This window comes from Rhinolophus sinicus, chromosome 1, assembly GCF_057876585.1.
Source record: "Rhinolophus sinicus isolate RSI-liver-muscle chromosome 1, RSI-T2T, whole genome shotgun sequence".
In the NCBI taxonomy this organism is placed as follows: Eukaryota; Metazoa; Chordata; class Mammalia; order Chiroptera; family Rhinolophidae; genus Rhinolophus; species Rhinolophus sinicus.
Genome location: NC_142501.1, coordinates 213,401,330 through 213,416,058, shown reverse-complemented (window position 1 = coordinate 213,416,058; position 14,729 = coordinate 213,401,330). Strand labels below are relative to the sequence as shown.

At 49.4% G+C, this 14,729-nt stretch overlaps 1 protein-coding gene across 4 annotated transcripts in view; it reads left to right on the top strand.

The window, feature by feature from the left end:
* The window catches only part of RGS12 (regulator of G protein signaling 12), a 117,855-nt gene that overhangs the window by 60,600 nt on the left and 42,526 nt on the right, over positions 1-14,729 (top strand). For all 4 annotated transcript variants that reach the window (XM_074320600.2, XM_074320602.2, XM_074320619.2 and 1 more), the window contains one exon: positions 1,566-1,587. In XM_074320600.2, the coding sequence (XP_074176701.2) occupies positions 1,566-1,587 (22 nt within the window). The remainder of the gene's footprint in view (positions 1-1,565; positions 1,588-14,729) is intronic.

Below are 14,729 nucleotides of genomic sequence, written 5' to 3'. Positions count from 1 at the left end.
GGAGAAGGTCCCCCATCTTCTGTGCCACTTGGGGGGCAAGGTTTGGGGGCCTTGGTGCTGGGGATGGGGCGATCAAGCAGAAAGCACAGCATGCCAGCTGACGTGGGTAGCAGCTCTAGCCGCACACATGTGCTCTGGCTCTCCGTGACAGAGGCCATGATGACGAGGGGCGTTCGCTGGAAGCCTGGCTCACCTGCGGACCTCAGGCCTTGCTTGTTTGAAGTTTGGCTGGAGGGGTCTTCAACATGACCTCCGCTTGTTGGGGGAGGCCCAGGACCAGGGAAGGGGTGCCGTGTGTGGTCACACTGAGGAGGCACCAGCTCTGGTCAGCCAGCTTATCTAGGTGTCCTTCTAGTCCCGCCCGGTGTCACCTGTGCCTTCAGCAAAGCCTTCCCCTCCCCCTGAGGAGGCTGTGAGTCCATTTCCCACCGGAGCCCTGGGGCTCTTGCGGCCACTGAGAAGCGCCACTTTACTCTTATTTCAGAGCTGGGAGGGTCCCATACCCCCGGTCTCCTGAGCCCAGTGCCCTCACCGAGGCTACTGGAACCCCTGCTCCCCAGGCTCCTTATGCCTCCTGGTGTCTGTCACCAGGCCCTGTCCTTCTGAGCCCCGGTTCCCACCCCTTTCCCGACTCCGCCAGACTCTTCTCCCTCCACATGTCCAGGTGGAAGTGACCTCCCCTTGGGTCACTCGGGGCACTCAGTCTGAGAGCGGAGTGCCCATCCCAGACAGACTTTCTCTGACTCCCCCCGCCCCCAGCTGCTTGTAGCTCTCAGTACTCAGAGCCGTCATGCCGGGGCCTCCCTCCACAGCCCGCTTCTTCCAGCACCGGCCTGCATCGTGCCTTGTGGGGCATGTTGGCTCTTGCCTCAGTGACTCCGAGCCAGCCGCCCTCCTCTCCTTCAGTCTCTCAGCCTCTCCCAGACGCCCTCCTTGCCGTGGGCCCTGCCTGCCGTGGGCCCTCCTGCCCCATTTGGTGGTGGCTGGGCCTGGTGGTCCAGGGCACGGGTGGGCTGACCCATCTCCAGGGAGCTGTTTGCCCTCTCTGGGCCTGGATTCTGCCCTGTAGAGTGGAGGTGACACCAGTTAGCCTGCTGCCCAGGGCGTGAGCGCCAAGCAGGGTGTGTCATGCCCAGGGCACGGCCGACTTGCAAGCCAGTGGCACTGAACGGACTCTGCAGGTCACCTGCCTCCCTGGTGCTGTGTGTGCCCTCCAGATGCAGCCCTTGGCTGATGAGATTGGAACGTGTGTGTAGACTTGTCCTCAGTGAGGCTGTGACTAAGGTTGTGACGTCAAACATGGAGGGATTTGTTCTTTCCCAGTGAAAATGACGATGACTTCCGCACGTCCTGCCGTGGCCTGGCTCACTGGCTTGGGTGGAGTTCTCCCAGGAAGTGGGAGCGTAACTCTTGACTCACTGAGGTGTCTGGTTTTCCTGGGACACCGGCACGGAGAACCAGAACCTTCCACAGAAGCTCCCCGTTTTGTTCCTCAGATGGATGTGCTGTTTCCTAAATTTGTCATGAGGCTTAATTAACTCATGTCTCTCTCTCTTTTCTTTCAGTCTGCAACTGTATCTGACGGTGGTAAGTCACAATTTCTGATGTATATTTTTATTATTTTTAATGAAGTTTTCAAATTGTGAAAGTGTATTTGCCATTGGCTCACACAAGAAAGGGGATTTCTTTGCCATTCCCCGTCCCCTTGGGGGAGGGTTTTGCCCGGGCTGGTTTGGGGAGCGTTCCCTGGCTCCCAGGTGGCGGCAATGTGTGTGGAAGCCGCTTACCATAGAGACATGTCAGGAACCTGAATTTCAGCGTGATGGCACAGCTGCGGCCGGCGAGGGTGGGGCCGCACATCCGGCCGCTCACCTGCTCTTGACAAGTCAAAGCCTGCTGTCCCCTGTTGTATAACCAGCAAGGGAAGAGTTCAGAGCTCTTGCTGAATTTGAGCAATTCTGGAAATACGGGTGACACTCTCAGCTGCTAAATTTCCCTTTCTGAGGACAAGTGTCAGAGATGAGTTGAGAGTTGTGGGGTGAAGAGGAATCAAAAACTTTGTCTTTAAATAATTTTGTGCACGGGAATTGTTTTAATGGGACTGATCCAAAAAGGAAATGGCCAGAGATGTCTTAGTTCACTTCAGATTTCTCTGATGTAACACTTATGGCTTTAGTTCCATGATTTTTTAAAAGCTCTCCAAGGTGATTTGGAGAGTTTCTCCCAAATGTTCCTTGTTTCTTGTAATACTCATAGAAGTGCCTATGCTCACAGGTTGTTTGTTTGTTTACATGATTTTAATTAATCTATTCTTCTTTCTTTTGAGAGTTGAATTTTTAAATTTATCAAAAGGTACCAGCACTTGATTTTCATTTATACGTTGGCTGTGGGTCTGAAGTCCAGGTGACAGCCAAGGCTGTCCCAGCAGGGGCATGTGATGAGGCTGGAGGCTGCCGCCTTACTGTAAGTTACAGGGAAGCTAGGTGTAGTCTGGGCACTGGGGTCCATACCGCTGGCCTCCCCACAGCCTCAGAAAGGCTTGCTTTACAGGGAAGGGCGCAGCCGGGAGCCCTGCGGTGGGTCAGAAGCTGAGACCAGAGAAGCTTGTGTTTGGGGCTTTATTTTTATAATAAAAGGAATTATGTTGCCTATTTTATGTACAAGGATAACCATGTCATTTAATCTGTCTTAAACTGGGAGTGGGAATAACTTCCTTAAAAAGAAATAGGACCTGTCACCAAATCCAGGATAAAAGTGAATGGTGTTTATAAGATTATGTTCACGCTTACCTTTTCTACTGTGCTCTAATTTCTCTTTTCTGGTAAAAGACTCATTTCTGCAGGAAATGTATCAATTTGAGAAGTTTATTTAATATGTTCAGTTTAATCATGAATATTAAGCTTTATTCATCTCTAAAGTTTTCTTCAGTCAGCAACAGATGCAAGACTCTCAGGGAGTTTTATTATAGAGTCCGTTTTATAGTTTTTTACAAAGCTAAACTTCCCAAGTGTAGGCAGCCCTGAGTCACAGCCCTGATGTCCTTGCTAAGGAAGTGGTGCCCGGCTGGTGGCAGTGGTTCCTCCTCCCCTGCGGCCGCTGTCCAGCCCTCTGGGCCTGCCTTGCTCCTGCACTTGAGACCCTGGTGCCACGCTGGGGGATGGGGGAGCGCTTGTCCCTGGAGTCCCTCTGTGGCAGAGGGGGAGGGGAGAGGCCATTGTGTCATGAGCATGCCCTGAATTTCAGGAACTGCACCTGACAGCTTACATGTGTTTTATTTCTTTTTTATTTTCACGTTTTTATTTTTCCTTCTTCAATTTCTTTTCTGATTGTAAGTAAGAAAAAAAATTCTCTCATTTAATCTGTATGTTAGTTCTAGGAGGCATAATACTACATTCTGCCATCTCTATCGGTAAAGACTCTGAGGCAGAAACATCCCAAGTCGATCAGGGCCATGTAGACACCAAGTGAAGTGGCTGTGCTCAGACTCGGGGCTGCTGACGCAGAGCCGTGGAGGGGCCCCTGGCTGCCGAGGCTCGGGTGCTCTGGCTTCCCACCCGTCTCCCCGAGAGGCCCAGCTCCAGCCCGCTTCCTGGGGATGGGGGGGCTCCACCCCTCCTGCCCTCCCCGGTAGTGGACAAGAGTCTGTTGAGAGGATCCGGGCAGAAACTCAGGATGTGTTTCCACAGTGAGATGTTCTTGTCCGAGGTGAGCAGCAGATTCAGCTCACTGAGGGCCTGGGTCCTCCGGCAGCCATATCTGTGGGAACACACCCGGCTCCACGCAGTGACTCAGGAGCCCATTTGGAAAGCAAGCTGCTCGCACGGTGGGATGTTCTGGTCACCCCGCCTCACCGTGGCCATGAGTGCACCGTTCACTCAGCAATGTTTGTGTGCCGTCACCCTTGTCAGGGACACAGCTTGGATTCGTGTGGCTGTTGGCTTCCGTCTCACACATTATCCTTTTATAACATGTGTTCTTACTGTTTTGTGGCTTTATTTTAAGGAAGTTGGACAATACTATTTTTGTAATCTTTGGCCACTTGAGGTGTGTTTTTCCACTTTCTCAGAAGGAGAGGGGCTCATAATGACTGCTCCCTGTCGACAAAGGCTGCCTGTGATGGAAGGAGTAGTGGTCAGTTTGCGGAGGGCAAGTGAGGGCCCGGGCTGAGGTCCAGGTAGGCAGGCTCTGCCTCCAGAAAAGGAAGAACATTCCAGCATTAGAGAGAGGCTTAAAGATGTAACGCCGTGCCTGTGGGAAGTTACTCAGACACTTGTTCACACAGAATGCCCCAGCGTTCAAACACAATGTGAGGGGGTCTCGGCAATGGCTGGGAGGAAGCAGGTGAGACCTTCCTTGCTGGTGGGCGTGTCCGGCTCTCTGATCCTGGCTTCTAGCGGAGCAGAGTTCATGCTCGTATTGATCTCTTTTTCTACTTCACTCTCTATCAGCGGCTTTGCCAGCATTCTCCTCCCACCAAGGCACACGTCCTTGAAAGGCCGAGTGTTTTCTGCCATTACTGGATACAGCTTTGGAAGAACTTAGGGGTGTCAGGGAGCGTTCACACAGACGCCCACATTCACTGGCATATGTCAGGCTGTGACCGTGGGAAAGTCTGGCTTCTGGGTCTGTGACACGTCCACGCAACACCTCCACTTTGGCTGCTTCATAAACATGCCAACTTAAGTTGCCCAGCCTCAGTCTTGGTTTTCCCCTCCACGCGTGCTGGTCCCCAAATCTCCCAGTCGCCGTGAGGGCTCGTCGGTGTCCGTGACCGTGTCCGTGACCTTCCTCAGTCCCCACCTCTCGCAGCCCAGCCCCCAGGAGGCTGCAGCTGTGCCCCCACTCCCTTCACCTAAACTCCTGCCCTTTTTCAGGTTGCACCCCCTCCTAACCCTACCTGGGTATCGCTGTCTGCCTGCTCAGAGCTGTCCTCGGGGCTATGTTAGCACTTTCTCAGGCCTCACCAGGAGACGTCCTCCCACCCTGTCTCCCGTCGCCCCTCAAAGACGCCTGCACTGACCACCAGCCCTTATTCTGAGTATCAGCCCAGACTTCATTTCCTTGCAACATAACTGACAAGGCCTGTTGTTTAATTATCTGTCTGTGTCTGGTTTTGTACGTTCCCCCCACCCCCGAAAGTGACCTACGAGGCAGCTTCAGGGTTGCGCTCAGTGCCCTGCACAGCGGACGGCGCGAGAAGTACTGTCGAGTGAATGATTCAGTCACGGCATTTGCAATGTGCACAGACGTCAGCCAGAGCAGGAAGGGAAGACCTACACCAGGACAGGGGCTTGCCAAGCTTTTCCTTTTCAGTGAAACCCTCTCAGAAAACAAACAAGCAGCTTAGTAGCATCCTGTTCAGTGAAACACAGAAGCAGAGCTACCTGGTTGAGTCATGGGGCTGGCCCAGCCTCTCTGGTGCTGCTTCTGCCCCTGGGCCCGAGGGCCCAGAAACGCCGCAGACCCACTCGGCCTCTTCTTCCCGGTGGCAGCCACGGTCCCCGGCAAGTGTGTCTTCTGTCTCCGCAAACTGCCACTTATCGTCACTTCTGATCCAAGACAATCGTTTTGAAGTAGATGGTAAACTCCGTGCTGTAAACTAACAAACAGTCATTTCTAGTGTTTCTGACCATCGTGTTAACACAGGAACGCGAACCTCTTTGCCATCAGAAGTAGTATCTGCGAAAAAACGTGCAATCAGGGGCTGGCAGGCTTAGGGAGCGGCAGGGAAGGCGGGTCCAGTGCCGCTCCCTGTCCCCTGGCAGCTGGGGAGCCCTGACTGGCCGGGCCCGTGGAGCTGCGCTGGGTCTCATCCGGCCTGGCACCCGACCTTCACTTTGTAAACTCTGGGTCGCACCTGACCCAGCCCAGCAGCGGGGAGGTTCGGCACTTGCTAGTTAGTTCCTGTGTAACTAGTAGCTGAGAGGTCGTGCCAGCAGGTTAGGGTCATTTCATAATTGCGACAAAGTGGACGGCAATTAGACGTGTCATTTAAGCTGATCAGCCTTAAATCATTAAGATTATATCGGAAAACTTGGGCCTCGTAGAGACTGCTAAAAAGAAAAGCGTTGTAGTTAAGGTCACGTGCCCTGGGCCGAGCTCACTGCCAGGTCTGCGTGCGCTGTCCTGACGCTGCTCTGGTGTCAGTAACTACTTCCTGCACCAGAGTTTCTTGTTTCCTTTTCTTTTAAAAATTATTTCCCCCCAGCTTTATTGAAGCATAATTGACAAAACTTGCATGTATTTAAGGTGTATGATGTGGTGATTCGACATAAATGTACGTTGTGAAGCGATCACCATGATCCAGCTGATTTACACTCCGTCACCCACAGAGTCACCTGGGGGTTTTGTAGTGAGAACACTTCAGATCTACTCTGTCAGCAGATTTCAAATGTACAATCCACTGTTATTCACTGTGGTCACCAGGCTGTGCCTTAGACCCTGGATTTGTTCATCTTTTCACTGAAACTTTGTATACCCTGACCAGCATCTCCCCGTCCCCTGCCCCGTCCTGGTACCCACCGTTCTGCTCTCTGCTTCTACGAGTCTGACTGTTTCAGGTTCCACGGAGAAGTGAGGTCACGCAGTATTTGACTTTCTGTACCTGGCTTATTTCACCCAGTGTCGTGTCCTCCAGGTTCATCCATCGTGTCGCAAAGGCAGGGTTTTCTTCTTTTTTAAGACCAAATAATATTCCGTTGTATGTATCCATCACTTCTTTATCCATTCATCTGTCAGTAGACACTTAAGTTGTTTCCATATCTTGACTACTGTGAATAATGCTGCGATGAACGTGGGGTTACAGATATCTCTTTGGGATGCTGATTTCATTTCCTTTGGATAAATACCCAGAAATGGGATTATTGGGTCATATGTTCTATTTTTAATTTTTTGAGCAAACTCCATTCTGTTTTCCATAGAGACTGCACCATTTTGCAATCCCACCAACAGTGCCCGAGGGTTCCTTTTCTCCACATTTTTGCTGACGCTTGTTATCTCTTGTCTCTTTGAAAACAGACATCCTAATAGGTGTGAGGTGATACCTCCTTGTAATTTTGATTGCATTTCCCTGTTGATTAGTGATTCTGAGCACCTTTTGATGTACTTGTTGGCCAACTATATGTCCTCTTTGGAGAAATGTCTGTCTACTCAGGTCCTCTGCCCATTTTCAATCTGGGTATGGGGTTTTTAGTACTGACTTGTATGAGTTCCTTCTATATTTTGGATATGAATCCCTTATCAGATATGGTTTGCAAATCTTCTGCAGAGAGCTTTCGGACCACTTGGCCGGCACAAGCAGTTTAGACCTGTAGCCCTGGTCCTCTCTGAGTGAGGCGCAGGGGCTGGAAGAGGCCACAGTTCCCTGCAGAGAGCATATGATGCATACCGCCTGTGTCTGGCGGGGTGGTTTCCATGTTAATGACGCCCCTGATGGGCAGGCCCACGTGTCCAGCTACAGGAGGCTGGGGGACTGCACAGTGGGCCCAGAGGGAGGGCAGGGAGCGCTGACCCTCACCTGCTCCAGCTGCACACACCCACACGCTGGGCCTCGGCGAGCGTGCTCTGCGGAAGAAGCCAGACCCCAGAGAGACAGACGGATTCTGTTTTTGCCAGAGGCTGGAATCGAGACGGAGGCCCGGGGAGGCAGGATCATCCAGAGAGAGGCAGCGGCGGTGTGACGGGTCCTGTTCTCCAAGTCACCGAACCTTTACTATCTGCTTTATTTTTACAGATTTAATATTTGAGAAGAATGACCTTTCTTGGTAAAGTGATACTTACGCATTATAAATAATTTAAGTAAGAAGAAAAAGCAGAACAGAAAGTGGTTCTAAAAAATCAGCCCAAATCCAACAACCCAGAAAGTTGCACAGCGCCGCCGGTGTTTACACAGAGAGCAGTCTGGGCAGGTGGACACGGTGGGAGCCGCGCTAGCAGACTCACCAGGTCGGCAGTGCTGGCCAGGTCTCTCGGTGGCGTCCCCACTGTGGCCGCTGCCGCACTCGGGCTGCTCCTGCGGCCCCCTCAGCTTGGGTTTGGGTCTGCTCAGCTCCCCGTGGGAAGCCTGCGCAGCCACCTTCCTCTGCTTTCTCCCTCCGCTGCCCCCTCCCCTCCAGGTCTGCATCAGGGACCGCCTTCCACTGGCACGTGTGTCGCTGTATTGCCATCCCCAGACCCCCCAGGGCACCCAGCCCGGTTCTGTACTAAATGAAGGGGAGAAGGCTTATGTCAGTCCTTTACCAGCCACCTCTCTCGGGTTCTTTGCTTCACCCGGAAGGTATCTGAGAGCCCCTGGCTGTTCTGCTCCTCACATTTCTGCTGCTCTGAGAAGGCGGGCAGTTCTCGTTATGCTCAAAAGGCAATGTGGTGGTAAAGGTCCTTTTTTCTATGTCGTTAATTTGATTTTCAGACATATCTTGCCTCTTTTTTACTTTTTATTGGTCCTGTAATAGTCTTGATTTTGTCCTCAATTTGGTTAGTCAGCTCTGCATTCTCCTCTTTCTCTTCTAGAACATGAAGGATTTTAAAGTTCTTTAGGCTGTGTTTTCTCCAGACCAGATTTTATGTTTGCCTTTTGCGTGGTAAATACCTCCTTTCATCCACCCCTCCATCCACCCATCCTTCCATGTATCCTTCTACCCCCCGTCCACTTACCTATCCATCAGTTCGTCCTCCCACCTGCGTATGCCAGCGGTCTCCGTGGTCCCGATCGCTGTGCTTTCTGGGGCTGACGTTCTCAAGCCCAGAGACACCATAGACGGAGCCCCTGTGCCCTTCTTCCCGGAGCCCTCAGTGCCAACTGGGGCTCTCCCCACAAGGGTTTATCCTGGACTTCCCCTAGCTTCCTCATTATCCCGCCAGTTTGGTTTTGTTTTAGGAGGACATGGCAAAGTTATACTCAGAGACTGATGCTGTCCCTTGTTGCTAGAGCACGTTGCTAGGGAATGAAGGTGCCGGTGTTGGCGGGCAGGCCAGGCTGCTCTGAGGGTTATCATTCCAGGGGACACTGCACAGATTAGCACCCCTGCCAACCAAAGAGTTGCCTTGGCCACAGCAGGAACAGACGTCTCGAGATCTTTGGAGAGCTGTTGAGGTCAGCAAAGTGTGCCTTGCCTGTACCAAATGCTCGAATAGTGCTCACAAACTCGCAGTATTTATAGTCTAAATGTCCCCTTGCCATAGCTGCTTCTCCACATGTTCTTATCGATAAGCCCTTGCTGAGCTGCTGTGTGCTTATCAATGACAGCAGATGAGACTAGGGTTTCCAAATTCCCGACATTTTGGAACCTTCGGGAATCGAGAACGGGAAATCGTATTTCTCAAGAATTCCTGAAATAACCTTTTTTATTTAATTTTCGTTGATCATCTGTAATAATGGCTGTAACAGTAAATGTTAATAAATGGAAAAGTCATAGAGAAGGTGGGGCAATCAGGGTTCGTGTCCCAGCGCAGTCTTTCAGAGGTTTCGAGGCACTCCTACATGTAAAATGACAGTGCAAAACTTCAGTAAATAAAATTTCCTAAGTGGAGGTCGCCCGGAATTTCATGACTAGTGCATCTCTTGCCCTGAACGCTAAACAGGGGTCACTATGGTATCATTTTGGCTAGGTTTCTGTTATATTTCAGGTTTTCTCAAAGTATAAACAATGTAATTAATACAAAGTTTATTTAACCAAACCTTAAAGTATACAGTGAGTTTTTACATATATCACACAATGTATTAACATTACCAATCTCATACAAATATTTTATTTATTAAACATTAATAGAAAACAAATACAAATATTATTCGTTTGAAATTTTTAAAAATACTTCAAATAGTTTTTATTTGTCATTTTTAAAATGAAACTTTGGGAAACATAGAGCATTACTTGCCCTATCAGACAATCATGATATTCACTTTGTAACAAATATATTTCATGTGGAAAATTTTCTTTCATTTTCTGTACACGTTGGTCGAATTGTTATGAGTGCGTCTAAAAGTATCTTCAAGTTGGGAGAGAGAATACGTTGCTTCATATAAGCTCATTTCCTCCCTTAGAGAAGCTAATATTTTGTCTGCATGCAGAGGGCTGGGCTGTGATGTCGAAATTGGTATTGCTTTAGTCAGTTCACACTTCAGATCAGATTCTGCTTTAATGTCAGAACTCTCTGTAAGGACATCCTTTATTTCTTCTCTTGGAACTTCTTCTGCTGTAAATGTTCCTTTAAAAAGTCCTTCCATTAATGACTTCGCCAGTCGTGCAATTTCATTCTTACTTGACAAGGCAAAAAATTCATCCTCGTCCATCTCACATAGACAACTAACGTTGCTCAAGTACTTTGTGAGAGACACAAAAATCTCTATTTCTATATTTAACCAATTCAAATTTTATTTCCTTTAAAAGCATTTGGCTCATTGAAGAATTCTGTTTTTCTAAATTACTGAACAGGAACTTAAAAATTCCTTCACTTGTGAGAATATTAGCTTCTCTATTGCTTAAGGCTTCAACTGCTAATCTTACAGGTTGTAAGCAATTCCACATACCTCTCAATATTTCATAATAATCTTCTTTCCATAAGTGACCGAGTGTGGTTGGTAGTATCGGCTGTCACTTTGTGGAAACGATTCATTATGGAGAACAGAAAACAGTTTATATTTACACAGAGAAATATTTATTTTCACAACCCAGGATTTGACTACAATGTCATATTAAGGTAAACTACCTTAGATTTCCTGAGTTACACCTGAAGATGACTTTGTAGTCAAATCCTGGGTTGTGAAAATAAATATTTATGTGTAAATACAAACTGTTTTCTGTTCTCCATGATCAAATGTGCTCGATTTACAAGAGTAAAATTAGCTGGTCATGTGATAGCTGATTCTGGTGTCCCACGTTTGTGTCTGGTGGCGTGCAACATTGTAACACAATGTAACTTTAGATACCGATAAATAGGAAAAATGTTTGAGATACATTGTGAGTAGTACGTTTATTTCCCATTGTGGGTATTACTGGGTTCAAGCAGCCGATTTTCCCAATTTCCCGACCAACTTTTTTCAGTATTTGGGAATGGGAAAGCGAAAAAAATTCCCGAGAATGGGAGGGAAAGAATTCCCGCCCGGAAACCCTAGATGAGAGGATGACATCCTGACGTAATTCACTTCATTCTTAATTTACTTCATTCTTACGTCAAAACATCTTCACTTTTAAAACTAAGTTATATTTGTTTTTGTCATAAGCAAGCGGATTAAAACAACTTCCCCTAAGTCATAAACAAGTGGATCTGAGATCATGTTAAACCAACCCACAGCACGGCCTTAGCAAGAATATTCAGGATTTTGTTGACTCAGCTTCCTGTCCCAGGACAACTGCTGGGAACTTGGGAGAGGGTCAGACATAAAACCCTGTCAACACCTTTTTCAAACATTTTTGTTGGCTTCCCCCGTCCCCTGTATTTCTTATTTGTGTCTGAAGCTATGGCATGAGGCTGTGCCCACTTCTTTGGTTGCTTTTGTTGGGTTTGTAGCTGATTTTCCATTCCCCGTTGCCCCCACCTGTGGTGGGTGTGGGGCAGAGGAGTGTCTGTGGGCCTTGTCCAGTGCCTGTACTTACCTGGGAGCTGTCGCATGCAGGTTTGTTTTGCTTTTAAGTAGAACTTTGAGTAGGAAGTGAAAGAGGAAAGGAGGTCGTCATAGCCTGTCGCTTTCCAGACGTCCTTGACCTGGTCCTCTCGGTCCGGGACCTGCTCCGCGTCTCCAGGGCACAGCCAGCTCCGCTCCCACAGTTGGAGCACACCTGGCCAGGGTTGAGTACCGCTCACTGGGCTTGGCTGCCGGGCTGGGTCTTTCTGGGTTCCACCCTCTCCTCATCCCCGGGCTGGGCACCTGGTGAACGATGGTGGGCACGGTCTCAGTCAGATCCAGTGCAGGGTCCCCACTTCCCCCTCCAGTTCTGAGGTCTCTCCTTCCTCCCGCCTCAGTCCAACCCCCAGCTCTGTCTGTGTGTGCCTCCAGGCGCTGTTCTCCATGTGCGTCACCTTCCTAGGAAGCGGTGCTTTCTGGAAGTGGCACACGACCTCAGGTGTTTGGGGTTTGGAGGGCCTCTCCTCTAGTGTCATCCTGCCTGCCAGAGTAGATGCCACCCCCAGGACCACTCCCTGTGCTCTGGTTGGTTGTTCGAGGGCAGCCCCTGACTCCTTCCTTCTGTGCAGCTCCACACACGCCAGGCTGCTGTGACCAGCTTTCTCCGGGCTCACACCACACGGCATGAAGGGAAGGTGTGGATTCTGCCCACAGCCGCGCAGCTCACAGGCCAACCTCCGACCTCCGAGGGCCTGGTGTTCTCTCCCATCGGTGTCCCATCTATCTGCCAGGCTCGCTGTGTGGGACAGCCGCGTGCTGGCCTATCCCACGGCGGCCTGAACCCAGGGTGCCGCCATTGTTCCGTCCATTGGGGGAGCTGAACTGCATCCGTCCTTTAAGAACAGGGTCTTACACTGTGACAGTGTTGAGATGAGTCTGTCTTCTATACAGTTATGAAAGAGGAAGAGAAATGTCAAGGTTTCAGGGCAGGGCCATGGGTATGTGTAGAGAATTCTGGAAATTCATATGTTCCTCATCAGAAAAACAGCAGCCTAATTACACATTCTTTAAAAATGTTTGCTAAAGCGTAGAGATGGAATGTTAATTTGTGATTTGCTATGCGAGAGGGGTTGCTTTAACCAGGACTCTATTTTGGTTTAATGTATCACATTCTTTATGGTTTGCTTTTGAACTTAAAAATTATACCCAGAATAACATAGTGTATTTAGAGGGTACAAAGTACTAAGTATTTGTAAACACTAGTCAGATTGGAGATTTTTGTTTTTGGAAGCGTGGAGACTTGATTTCTGCCAAGATGCCTTGCAGTGTACTGATTTCTTTCCAGTTCTACAAGATATTTGGAGAGAGTTTTTATTAGTAATTATTTATATTGTGGAATTTTTTTCAGGCAAACAGACATTCAAAAGTAATAAGATCAGTGAGCACATACCTACCTCCCAGAAGTAACACATGTTAACATTTGGGCATATTTTTTCTAAAGCATTAAAATCACAGTGGAGGTCTCTTTGGTACCCCTCTCCTCCTGTGTCCCTTTCTCATTCTCTTCCAGAGGCGCGACCTGGAAGCGGGTGTGTATCCTTCCCACTACAAGGGAGCTGGTCAGTCTCATTCTAGGGGAAAGCCTCGCTCAAGAAACTGGAGTGTGGGAAACTGTCAGGACTGTTGTAGTGCGGCCCGGGCCGGTGGGGGGCGTAGTGCGGCCCATGTTCCCTCGGGAGCAGTTCCCCCACAGCAGCCCCAGGGGCTCTCATGCCCAGCTCTGGATCTGGGACCTGGTTACACGAGTGTGTTCACTTGTGAAAATCCAGCAAGTTTGCACTTATGATTTATGCACTTTTCTGTGTTCTGCTCTAATAATTTCCTAAAATAATATTGTTTTATATGTTTGAAGATTTTTACCTGAGGACTTTCAAAATGGTCTGGAAATTTTAATAGATCTACTCTCAGGAGAATATGTGTAAACTTGCTAAGAGAAAGTGTTGCAAATCAGATTAGCCAAAATAATTCAGGGGAAGGTCTAGAAATAGAGCCTGGGGTTGGGGGTTTCAGTGGCTTTCCTCAGGGGCTTTACTTGAGTAGCTGTCCTGCAGATGGGAGATACTGGTCCCCACCGCCAAGCTGCATAAACTGAGGAGACAAGTGTGCACCTCCCTCCTGCTGGCTGCCAGCAGTTCAGTTATGAGGAGTCCTGCGTTGGCTTTGTCTGTCTAGATGCTATTTGGGGTCTGTTGAGGGTCAGATATTTTTCGCCCGTCCCCACTTTGGGACCTTTAATTACCAGTATATTAAACCCATCGAGTTTCTCCTGGAGGCCACTGAGGCTTGTGCATTTTCAGTCTCGTTTTCCTCAATAAGCTTTCTGTTTCATAGTCGCTTTTGCGCTTTTTTCCAGTTCACTGATGGATTCTTCTGCGTGTCTAGTACGCTCTTCACCCCATCCTGTGAACTCTTCATTTTGGAGCTCGTGTCTTGTATCTCTGGCAGCCCCTTTTGGCTTTGCTAGCACTTCACTGTCCTCACTGCGCGCATACCTGCCTGTGAACCCTCAGCCATGTTTCCAGCATGTTGGTGTCCTCAGGTTCCTGCTCTGCTGACACATTGTCACTGTCATTCCTGGGTCCCTTCTGGTGACTGATTTTTCTCCTGGTTATGGGTCGCATTTTTCTGTATCTTCACACGCCCTGTGATTTTCCTCCTGGGTGCTGCATGGTGTGGTCTTCCTTGGAAGGGCGTGGAGGTTTGTGTAAATAGGCAGTTAAGTCCTGTGGGTGCGCTCGGTCTGTCTGAGGCTTGTGTTGCGGCTTTTTAGGGCGAGTCTAAAGTGGCTCTTACTGTAGGCTGGTTTAGTGCCCCCACTGAAGCCTAACACTGCCGGGCCTCCTTTGAAGGCTAGGTGTTTAGCAAAAACTAATGGGGGCACTCGGATACCTCGCAATCCCGGGCGAGTTCTGGGAGCAGCTCAGCCTGTAGCTCCCAGCAGTTCTCTGACCCATGGGGTTCCGCCTGTGCACACACAACTCAGAACTCAGCAACGGACTCAAGGGGTCTCCTGTGACACGTCTGGAGCTCCTTCTCTGCTGGCTCTTTTCCTCTGGCACCGCAAATCCCAGACACCCTGGCCCTCCCTAATTCTAATCTCTGTCTCTCC